We start from the raw sequence: 12,534 nt of genomic DNA, 5'->3' as shown, positions 1-12,534 counted from the left end.
AATGAAGTTCTATGCTTGGCTTCATTGTCCATGCTGGAGTCAGTGAAGGCAAAGTCAGGTATCTATTTTCTTCTGAAAAGCTGAAAGTAGTACCCTTATTCCAACAGTATGACATTCATCCTCAAGTCCCCACCACCCCACAACTTGCTTACTTGCTGTATTTGTCATCATATTTGCAGATATAACTAAGATGAGCAGCAAAGGCTTCTACTGCCAACGGGCAAGGGATCTCTCCACTTTTCCTCTTAATTATGACACCTGTTTCGATGAAAAAGAAACATGTTGGTTGTCACTTGTGGTTAACATGCAGTATGCTCTGATCCTGATAATTATCACCCCTCCAAAGCTGGTGCTATTCCCTTTTTGGGGGGAGGGGGGCAGAATTTGCATGTTAGCTGCAAAGACACAGTTAATGCCCATCTAGTTTGACCCTTAATTGCCCTGGGTTTGTAACCTGTTTTGGGGGTCCAGGTCCCACCCCCAAGCAATGTAGCATCTCTGAGCCCTTACCTTGTTGAATTGGAGAATAAGCGTTGGTCAGAAACCGAAAGTAGCCTTTATTGTACCAGCAGATCAAGGACATGTTTCCTTTCATCTTTATCCTATATTGTCCTCGAGACTGAGGAGCATCTGAGTTATTTAGCATAGATGGAGGCAGGCCTGTGCAGTCACTTTTTCTTGCACTTAACAACCCACAACAATAAATCTCTGCAAATGGAAGATGACAACACATATCTATTAGCAAGACTACCTTGAGGTTTGAGAGTTGAATGGAACGGTCATCTCCTGACCTACCAGGCTTAGAGGGGGAAAGGTGGGGCAATGACTTACAGTTTCCATGAGGAAATCCTTCTTGTCTCAATAAAGAATGCCATATAAAAGGAAATCCCAGGAGAATTGTGTGGTGAGTTGTCTACTGTATGAACAAGATTGCAATGCATTTCCAAGGGAGAAGACTAACTGGAAAAGGAAACTCCAAAAGAGGTGGATCTGCTTAGCTGTGCCATACGTCACGACAGTAAAGGCCGCCTTGTCTATAGCAGGAACTGAGAACCTGTAGTTCTCCAGATGTTGCTGGACTACAGTTTTCCTCACCATTGGCCGTGCTGGCTGGGGCAGATGGGCATTGGAGTCCAGCAACATCTGGAGAACCACAGCGGTCCACCACCCCTAGTCTAGAACATTGCAATTTGACAAGTTTAAAGCATGACATTATCAGACTGCAGTCTGAAGTGCCAAGGATAGCTAACGTGATTCAACAAGACTTCCTGCCATTTTTATTCAGAAACATTAAAACATAAAATAAAAACCTCAAACATCTTAGCTTTTAAGGACTAAAAGCTGAGTTCATATAGAGAACTGACTTTTTGTGGCATCTTGTGGCTATATTTCATGTCTATTGAGGCTTATAGATCACATTGCCGGTCCTTTCCAACTCAAGAGTCTACAAATCTATTCCTTTTGGTGTATTACTGTTCAAAAATCCAAGCTTTCTTAAGCTCCATTAGAATCTTAAATAGTCTGGTTGAGAAGGAGCCAGTGGGGGAAATTGGATTTGCTCATATTTGTAATTCCAAGTCATTAGAAGGATTTCCAGCCACAGTTCTAGCCACATCTGAACACGAAGATTCACATTTTAGTTCTGGGGCCCCTAAATGAAGGAAAGAACTAAGGTGGGTGGAGCAGGTGGATGAACCACTGAGCCTGGTACCAGTTGGAGAACACTAGCTTATTAGTATCATTACTGATAGGCTTACTGAGTTCAAGTGCAAACTCTCTGAGGTAAGAGGAAGCACAAAGATTCCTCTCAACAAAGTTGTCCTGACTCCATGAACAGTAGGGCCGGCACAACCATAACACTGGACCACCAGGTACAGTTCTGATCACCTCTTAAACCTCTTCTATTTGTCTTTCCTGCCACAGTTAAACTCATAAGCCGTTCACTCCTATTGCGCAGATCCAATTTTCTCCAGTAGTGTGAAGTCAATGCTATTGAGTTTGCTAAGGGGGCCTTTAATTCAGAAGCACAAACACCAAAAGGTTAGAGGTAATTAAGCACCATCTTTCTTTCAGTCCAGACAGAGAACTTGTAAATGGAGCGTCACCTTACAAAGGGTAATGAGAACCATATGTCAACCACCTCTCTAATGCAACAGAACAAATAAGGCATCCTAGATTTATGGCCAAGACAAGTGACTGCTTTAACAGTGGCAGCAGATTTAGTGCCGGCACATGGCACATGTAACTTACACAGATTCTAAAAAATAAACCTGCGATAGAAGCTCACAGTTGCTAGGGCAGCAGGCAATAAAAATGAAATAAAAATAAAATGAAATCCATCTGGGTCGATGGATCTGTTCTGCTTTGTTACGTCCAAATAGTAAGTGCCTTTCTCTTATACAGTCATACCGTGGGATGAATATGCTTCAGCTTAAATATTTTTGGGTTGCGCTCCACAGCGACCCGGAAGTAATGGAGAACATTACTTCCGGGTTTTGCCGCTCGCGCAGACGCTCAAAACAACGTCATGCGCGGAAGTGGCGAAATGCGATCTGCGCACATGAAGACGTGCAGTCTTACGTTCGCTTCAGGATGTGAACAAGGCTCTGGAACGGATCTCGTTCGCATCCAGAGGTACCACTGTATATGATATACTTGTGTGGTGCAGGGGTGAAGCCTTGACAGTGACAGCATGTAGGTCAGCCTGGGAGACAACAGAGAGTAGGGCTGCCTACGATGCCCCCAGACAGCTGTGTGACAATTTTTTAACATTAAGATTTTTATGAAGAGATTCTAAAACGCCCCGAGAAGAAAGCAGAACAATGGAAGCTTCTGTTTCAGGGGAAGAAAAGCTTCAAGAAATTCAGATGAGGCATTTCCCTGATTTATATCACACATGCCTCAGGACAGGTAATTTGGGCAAATGGTAGCTAGAGAGAGAAAGAGAAAGAGAGAGAATGAAAATAGGGGATTGGGATTTAAATTCGGACTCCATCATTCCTTTAAAGTGCAAATGGAAAGCTGGAAATCACATTCTCTCAGGTCACATCAGTTTTGACCCAAAATAGAGAGTGACATCTTTATTTGCTGATTCGAGAAAAAGTAACAAGTGCCTCCTAGAGAGACAGCTTAGGTCACCACTACCTGCTTATCTGTCTGCATCTCCCACTTATGGGCACAAGTGAAATCTTTTAAAAGTCACACCATATATTCAAAGCATTCCTATATGACTTTAAATTTCTCAAACGTTCCTGTGCCCTGAAGTTTTTTTTTTAAAAAATTATGGGCAATGTAGAATTAACACAGGCCATTTCTTTCCCCCATTAATTGCTGGAGGATGGTTGCGGGAGGGGGGCAGGGACAGGAGAAATTCTGCTACCCCTAAAATGCCACAGCAATTAAACAGCTATGAATTGCCTCTGAGGTCCACAGGGATACTCCACAGGGATACTCCACAGCAACCATGTTAGCCTGTTTTCAGTTAAACTGTCAAAGCAGAAGCAAAACAAGAGAGCTTTGTGCCCCCGAAAGACCAACAACTCTATTGTTTTGTGAACCGGAGGCCACCCCCCCCCCAGGTCAACACGTAGCCCGACACAAACCTTGTTTCTCAAACTCTTCAAAGAGATTCAAGCTGGTGATGCTGGGCCCAGTAAAAATGATGTAGTTCTTCCCTGCCGCGTTCTGACAAAGGCTCTTGGCCACCATGCTGTGGAGCTGGGTTTTGTTCTTCAAAGCATCCAGGCCTTCCGTGCCACTTCCTTCTTTCAGGTGGACATAGATCTTAACAAGCAAGCGGGGGCGGGGGCAGAAGAGCAGGGAGAAAAGTCAGTGCGCAGAAAGGCCAGTGGCAACGCTCTCTCGTTCTTCGGGGAGATGAGCTGAATAGTACAAGTGCATACCTAATCAATGCTATAAGGCCTCTTCTGATGGACTATGCCAAAATGGCAAAATTAAGTGGGAAGATTGGAAATCAAGAAGACAATAATTTTAAGAAAGAATGGGGAAAGTTTATAAGTTCTTTACGAAACCACTGTAAACAGGTTAAAACAGTAGCAGGATTTTAGTCACACTTGTAAAGTAACGGAAAGTATGGATAATTTAGAAGGATAAAAATTTGGATAAGTACAGTGGTACCTCGCGTTACAAACTTAATTCATTCTGGAGGTCCGTTCTTAACCCGAAACCGTTCTTAACCTGAGGTACTACTTTAGCTAATGGGGCCTCCTGCTGCTGCTGCACCGCTGGCGCTCAATTTCCGTTCTCATTCTAGGGCAAAGTTTGTAACCCGAGGTACTACTTCCGGGTTACTGGAGTTTGTAACCCAAAGTGTTTGTAACCCGAGGTACCACTGTATTGATAGCCAGTTGTAAATGTTATCATTAGGACCCATGGAAGGAATGGGGGGGGGGGGAGTCAGAAGATTCAGAATAATCTCAATATTTGGAAAAAAAAATGTTATGTGTTTATACCTTTCAAAAATCAAATCAAATAATAATAATAATAAATGCTAAGGCCTCTTCAGTCCTGAAGGGGAGCAGTCCTATGCACAAGAAGCTGGCGAGAGGCAACCTGGTGTAGCTTAAACTGGTGTAAAGTTACACTAGATGCAAGTCCTGTTCAGCAGTGGGACTACTGCTCTGCCTAAACCTGGCAGAGGTAATTTTATGTTCTATAGCCGGTTGCCAGGTAATTTGATGGAACTGAATGGGCTCAAAATCCAGCCTAAGTTTCTCTTCTCTGGTCCTGCCTCCACTTCACCCCCAGAATGCCCCTTTGCGGGGACTTACTCCAGCTTCAGCTTAGCCAGCTTCTGCTCTGCTCCAGCTATGCCAGGATGAGGAAGTTATACCACTACATCTGAGCCAGGATTGGAGATTTAATGCTGGCGGAGCCCAGATGTGCTGCAATTCTAAGCTGCTCATCCTGGCCGCTTTTGCCACAGGCTTGTCCCCCTGAAACCTTTTGTTGGAACTGCAGTAAGAAATCCCATCCCAAAGCTGAATTAGCAAGCATCATTGCAAGAAACAGCATGTTTAGAGCTGGACTGTTTTCAAAAATCATTAGGTCTTCATCCACAGGAAAAGCTACAGAGTGTGAATTGTGAAAGAGACTGATTGTTCATGGTTGTGCAAAGAAAAAAGTGCACACTGGTACTGCTTTTGGACTACTATGGGAAACAAGGAGTGCTTCACCTTACTGTGCAGCTTGAAAAGACATTTGCTTGTCACTATATTTTGTGTCCTTCATTTCTAGAGATGTATCTCTTACTCTATACACACCCATAGTAACGAGACATCAGCCCTGTTCAGGCATTCTTAAGTTCTATCCATGGAGTCCTGTACCCTGGCATCACTACCCGGCCTTTCCCATACTAAGGGAGAAGATCTGAAGTAGGACAGTAGATGAATTGGACTGAATGTCCAGTCCTCCTTGCAGCTGGTAACCCTGCACCATCAAGCAAACAATTCCTGTTGGTCAGGCATACGATTCCTATTTGGCCCATATGCGGTCAGATGATCTTACACTGAGCCTGGATAAGGGTGGCGGGAGCTTAAATAGCCCACTGAGCTCTTCCCTCTGCCAACAACATGTTTCTGTGGACACGCTACTTCCACAGGATCTTAAGGCACAAGCCAACCCCAAGCAATTTTGCATTGGTTTCAGATTGAAGTATCAAGTTTTAAGAAAGGGTTAGGCTGTGGCAGAACCAAGGATCAGATACACCCAGAGGGAGCCTGATAGAAAGTTGTAAGCAGCCGGGAGAAATTTGATCATGTCCTAAGACACTCCAGTCCTGTTTGAACAGGAGCAGTTTATGGCATGACTGATCCTTCAGCTCAAACTGCAGATGCAATAAGATCAGTTACATAGGAAATTATGGCAATCCTATCAGCCAAAACATCCACTGACCACCTTCCAAGCAGCCTGTAGTAAACCAGTTTTTCAGTCCCACTGATTAGACATTTGGATCCATGTAAATAGTTGTAGAGAGCCCACTGTGTGCATGGCAGAATCACACTGACACAAGGAGATGTAGCTGCAGGCCCATCTGTACCCATCACATGAGAATAGGACTGCAGCAGAAGGCAGCTATAATGGAAACTAGGAGAAAGCCTAAAGCAGGTCTCACTTGGGGGCACAATTCAGTGGAAAGTTTTCTTGTGCAATCCTCAATTAAATGAACAGTGGTTCGTTTCAACTGGGTTTAGGGATGAGACCTCCTTTGTGGTTACTAGCCTAACTTCTCATGGGCTTGAGCACCCCTCCTCAACACCTCTAGTGTGGCTGCAATACTTCTGGTTTTGATTTACCACAGTTCACTATGTTGTCTAAACCCAACAACAACTGTGGTTCATCTTGCCAATTTCAGACCATGAGTCATGCGGCTGGCTTGTTTCTGCCAACCACTGCTCATCTCACTGTTCAACTAACCATTGGTCAACCATAATTGAGGGGTCTGGCATAATGCTAAATTCCCGTCAATAGACAAACAAAAGCTTCAAAACTCCTTCTTGGGCCCACACCAGATGAGTAGGTAGCAGCGGAGCACACACTCTTGGTGGGTGGGAGAGGTGTTAGGAGCGTCCTACTCTCATGTAGGACCCTGGCAGAGACACATGCCCGACTGGCATGTTCTCTCCCTCCTGGTCGATCGGGAGCTTCAAAAGCTTTCTTCTGCCCGAACATCACAGCAACTGATGCCAACAGACATCAGCACACTCAGGGATCCGCAGAGTGTTCGCAGTTTGTGTAACAGAATTTAGTAGTTCAGCATTTGGCTAATCTATGTTTATTTACATATAATACACTCGGAGCATTCTGACTTAGCTCCTTCCTCTTTCTCATCAGACAGCAGAGAGAAAGAACAAAGGACAATAGTCCAATTTCACGGAACACAGTAACACAAACATCCTGTCTCTGTCACTTCCCACTCTATGGAATGAAAAAATACACCGTCATGTGATAGACAACAATCCCATGACTGCAGACACAGGGAATGAATCTCCAACATTCTCCCCTGATTCATGCACTGTGTTGCAGTCATCAGTGTAACTGCAACAACCATACAGATGTCATACACACAGTATACCCCTGTATCACCCATTCCACTCTTGGAACTACCTGCAACTGGCCTGGCCTTGGGCCTTACCATCTTGCACTTCTGACTAGTCTTCGCGTCATAACCCTTCTGACTGTCAGGAAGTCTCACATCTGGCTTTGTTGGGACTCGAACTCTAGTCTCGTTCCTCTCTGAGGAATCAGTGTTCACACTTACAGCCTTTGGGTGTGGTTTCCCATCCCTTGAGGACAAACCCTGTACCCCTTTCACGACTCTGGGTTCCAAGACCTGTGTCGAGCCACTAACCACAGCTAAATCTGCAACAGCCTTATAGTGACATCTGGAGACAGCCATTATGTTTGCATTTATTTTTAGGATGAACACACAGAACTTCCCCGGCATGTAATTGTCCTATACAAAGCAGCCACCAGGAAAGCAACTCTGTCCTGAGTAATATTCCAAAGGCCTATTTTCACAGACGTTTGAGCTGTCTGCCTAACAGCTGCAATAATCTATGCACAAATTGATGTCTTGGCCCTGTGCTTGACAGGGAAGGTTTCCCACATGACCCTCATGAGTGGATATTCTTTAAGCCATGGCTTAATTAATACTTGGGAATGGATTTTTGGGATGCTCAAGGAGAAACAACAGTAAAGCAAGTATTATTTAAAAGAATTAAATGAAATATACTCTATGGGGTGTTGTGGAAGGGAGCTGTCTCAAAAATATGAACAAGGCAACTGATAAATTCAACTGGTTTTATTCCTACAAGCTTTGAACTTTCACAAATTTCTGAGAGAGAGAGAGAGAGAGAGAGATGTTAAATACGGATACCCCTACGAAAACGACAGATGGCTAACCCTTCTGCAACTCTGCCCTTGAAAAGGAAATTCACCCCGGGCTTATATTTTGCTCTCTCAAAGTAGAATGAGTAAATCAATTAGGACTTAATAGGACATCAAATAAGCTTATTCACAACGTGAGGACAGCGAAAGTCATTCTAATTTTTAATGTAGCACCTTACCATTGTGCACAGTTCTGACATTCTCCAACATCAGAAATGGCTCTCTGTTTAGAATTGCCACAGGTTTATCATGAATGAAAAACAAATGGGTAACAAGGAGACAGGGAGGAGAAACGAAAGAAAGATGGAAAACTCCAACCCATCTGCATGCATTTACAGTGTGGCCTGATGCCATGTTAGATTGGATCAACATAAGCACATTTTAAGAGTCTAGAATCAAGGCTACTGACAAGACTCAAGATGTCAGCCCCTTTCAGCACCACTGGAACCATTAAGAGAAGACCAGACTTGGGCCACAGCTAGGGATGGGTGAATCTGTCCATTGTGATTTCAGTTTCTAATTTCCCAATCTTCAGTTCTCCACATTTCCACATCCGTTTGCAATTTTCTTTTAAAGAGTCCTCACAACATCACCAGCATTTAAATGTGAATTTCTCCTAATATACACATTTTTGTGCACAGTTTTGCCTTATACGCATTTTTGCCAAACAACATCCCAAATTAGAAGGCATTTTGTGTGCTATTTTCACTAATGTATGCATTGTAAGGCACATTTTTACCCTGTGTGTTTTTGTACACATCACTTGGGTGGAGAACTACACTGCAAAATTCAGAGAAGTGTATATTTTGAAAGTTGCTGTATTTTGAGTCTCCTACTGCTTCCCAGCAAGGGATGCGGGTGGCGCTGTGGGTTAAACCACAGAGCCTAGGACTTGCTGGTCGTGGGGGTTTGAATCCCAACGACGGGGTGAGCTCCTGTTGCTCGGTCCCTGCTCCTGCCAACCTAGCAGTTCGAAAGCACGTCAAAGTGCAAGTAGATAAATAGGTACCACTCCGGCAGGAAGGTAAACAGCATATCCGTGCGCTGCTCTGGTTTGCCAGAAGCGGCTTAGTCATGCTGGACACATGACCCGGAAGCTGTACGCCGGCTCCCTCAGCCAATAAAGTGAGATGAACTCCGCAACCCCAGAGTCGGTCACAACTGGACCTAACAGTCAGGGGTCCCTTTACCTTTACCTTACTGCTTCCCAGCAGTAGGCAAATTTGGTAAGTTCACCTTTAAATGCTGAATCAAATTTCTCCCCATCCCCAGTCATAGCTCTGACTTCCTGGTTCAGTTTGGAAGCTGTCATTTGAGTGGCAGGACCATGAGATGAACTGTCTCCACATCTCTTCATGGCTTAATTAAACTGGAAGCATGCCGTGCCAGTCAGACTGCATTGGGAATGGAAAATTATTATCCCGGCTTATCATTTGGAAATTATTTTCCTCACTTCTGGACACCACGGTTAAAAGAAGGTTATTGATACAGAGTACAGAGATAAAGAGCAGAACTGCAAAGATGATAAAGAGTCCAGAAGGTAAATCCTATCAGAAAAGTGGTATGCGTTTAGCTTAGGGAAAAGAACCTGGACGGGGGGCGGGGGGGGTATTTAAAATCTACCAAGAAATGAAAAATCAGCTTTCTCTGCATTTTGAGATCTGATGGGCACAAGTTAACATCAAGAGAAGCACCAAGCCAAAAATCAGAATAAAAACATATTTAAAAAGAAAAAGATCATCAATTAAAAGCAGCAGAAGGAAACAATTAAATCACAAAGGCTAAAATGTAAGGTCTATGCCAGGCAACATAGACACCAGGTGAGTTTCTACTGAGAGGGAAAGTGGTGCCATCACAGAAAAGGCCCTCTTCTATGGCTGCCATCTACCTCGCCTTAGTATAGCACCCAAAGGAGTGCCTCGTCTGTTGGCTTCAGTGCACTGGTGTGTTGATGTGGGAACAGACATTCCTACAGGCACCTGCATCCGAAGCTGTGATCCCCAGGTGCTAAGTAAAATAGCTAGTATGAAGGCTGGGCAAGGGGCAAAGAAGTCCCATTGCATGGGTAGAAGTTTCATGGCTGAGACTCATGAGTTGAATTCCACCCATAAACCCCACAGGCTACACCAGTTTGGGCTTTTGTGCAATTTATTGCTTTGCTTTATCTTTTTACTCATCTGAATTTCTTTGAGATGTCTTTACATGTAAGTTATATGGAAACATTATAAAATCAAAACATAAAGTATAATAAATGGCATTTTGGATTCAAGGACTTTGGGCTTCTACATTTGTAGAAACTGTTTTTGTTAGAAAGATGCTCTCATACAGATAGCCGCAGAGAGTTTACCATTTCTTCTCACTTAAGTCAATTATCTCCATGTTGGAACCAATCATTTAGACTAAACTAAAGCCTCCTTTTGGTGCATTGAGCAAATTATTGTTTTCCTCCTTCACAGAACAGCAGGCAGTCTCCAAATAAGTGGTTGACTTCCACAGGGCCTTTGTATAAATGTACTGGAAAGGTCGTCAACATAAAGGTGAATGTGGTATTTAAGTCTCTAGTCACTGGGGGGAAAACATCACACCTGTTCTTGCAAGCTGTGATATTGATGGGTTCACACTTTTTGAAATGTTCATTTTCACAACTTCTTGAACTCCTTTCTCACCTGATCCTTTCAAATATGAACAGAGGGCTGTCAAGATGTGCATAGACAAAGGCTCTTGAGATTACTTGGGAGTTATTTGGATGCAAGTCAAACGCAAGTGTCAAGTTCATTATTTTGCTCAAGCTGTTGAGCTTGATCCTGTGACGTGCGGAGTGTCATCCATTCTCATTGACTTTGACAGTTTGAAGATGTATGTTAATGGAGATGGACTGAGGGCAGAAAATAAATTATATTTGGAGCCCAGAGTAGCTGGAATCTCTCCAGCAAGTCTACATTTGTAACAGTTTTCATTTATGATCTATAGACCTTGCTCTTTCTCCTTCTTATCCTTCAGTGCCAAAGTCCATGAAGGCCAAACAAAAAGTCTTATACCGTGGGAACTATCGCCCATGGCTTTTCCCCGTGATGCTCCTGTAAGAGAAGAATCCCAAGGCTGTGATGTAGGAGCTGAAGACACAGCTACTATGCTAATGGGAAGTGCAGCAATGTCAGCATGGGAAGTAACTGGTTATGATGACAAATTTCAGAAATGGGGGTTTCAGAACGATTTCAACTCAGAAATCCATGATCCATCAGAAGCCAAGCACAAGCCCTCTCTGAAATTTGGGGCCAGTCCATAATGGCTTTCCTGCTTGGATAGCAGAGTTGGTTAGAGCATGGTGCTGATAACACTAAGGTTGCAGGTTTGATCCCCATATGGGACAGCTGCATATTCCTGCATTGCAGGGCGTTAGACTGCACGGTCCCTTCCAACTCTACATTTCTATGATTCTATGACCATCATCTAGTGCTCCCTGCCAATTCCCTCCTATGTCCCAAAACATGCAAATGGAAATGTGGGCATCCACTGGTTTCTGTGTTGCTGTGTTTTTCTGGGGAGGGGAGGGGAGAGATGTGCAAAGTATTTATTTCATAAAATTGCTTGTTTTTTGTTTTTGTTTTAAATCGAAGTAGAATACCAAAAAGGGGCAATAGGACTAATTTCTCACAAAAATTGAAAATAATACTTCCTGTCCAGTTTCTCTCAGGTGCTACAAGTGGTTGCAACATAGTAGTTTTGTTGTTGTTGTTTTTTAATGAAAGCTGGGAATATGAGGATTATGGTTCATCCTGGGATGGAGCAACCCCCCCCCCTTCATTTTGTCTCTCCCCGCACACACCCTGCAATAGATACCTAGGATTTGTTGAAGGAAAAACTTTATAGGCCGCATCTTTAAGGGATGGGCACTTAGTCAGAAATTGTATCTCTTGCTGAGGTACCTTGGGCTTGCAGTCTGAATTATTCAATAAAATTAGGAGGCATAGAAAACAACCATCTTCAGACTGGCAGGAACGACAAGATGAACTTCCCTAGGATACTTTTTTAAAGAAATGTGCTACTTTTTCATATAAACAGTGTTAGCTTGGCCCATGCAGAGGGCATTGATGGACAGGAAACATTATTCTTGTTACCAGAGGGCTTTAACATTTAACATAAATCATGCAAACAAAGACTTGGGACTAAGGCCTTTTTCTGTACAGGACAGACAGTGGCTCCCCCTTGTAGCCTCTTGGAAAATGCCTTAAACAACAAACCAAGGCACTTTTCTGTGTAGATGCCTGATTCAGGGTTGAGGACAATTCCACAGGCTCTTACCTGGCAGATAAAACCAGTTGATGAGCACTGTCGTACCCAAAGACTGAATTTCCGCTTTTTCCTCTTGCGTAACTCTCGCTCTGTGCAGGTGGCAATGAAAACCGGATCTTCGTCAATCAGAGGTTCATGGAGTACCTAAAATCACAACGGAGTTGTGTTATTCTATCACTGGGAAGGAAAACAGGGTTTTCAATTTCTCTAAAGCAAGCATGGCAAAGTGGATCAAGTGTCGCATTTCAACCAATCCCCATTCAGCTGTGGAGCTTACCAGGTGACCAGTTGCTATCTCTGAGCCTAATCTACATCGCTGGGTTGTTGTGGAAA

At 43.6% G+C, this 12,534-nt stretch overlaps 1 protein-coding gene across 1 annotated transcript in view; it reads right to left on the bottom strand.

The window, feature by feature from the left end:
* Positions 1-12,534, bottom strand: part of PGBD5 (piggyBac transposable element derived 5) — a 78,725-nt gene that overhangs the window by 16,707 nt on the left and 49,484 nt on the right. The window contains exons 3-6 of the mRNA XM_083496877.1: positions 12,211-12,345; positions 3,603-3,783; positions 511-708; positions 153-258 (exon numbers count right to left, since the gene is read on the bottom strand). Coding sequence (XP_083353003.1) covers positions 153-258; positions 511-708; positions 3,603-3,783; positions 12,211-12,345 — 620 coding nt within the window. The remainder of the gene's footprint in view (positions 1-152; positions 259-510; positions 709-3,602; positions 3,784-12,210; positions 12,346-12,534) is intronic.

This window comes from Podarcis liolepis (genome assembly GCF_965112155.1).
Source record: "Podarcis liolepis genome assembly, chromosome: 3".
Lineage (NCBI taxonomy): Eukaryota > Metazoa > Chordata > Lepidosauria > Squamata > Lacertidae > Podarcis > Podarcis liolepis.
This window is presented reverse-complemented; position numbering and strand designations above follow the sequence as displayed.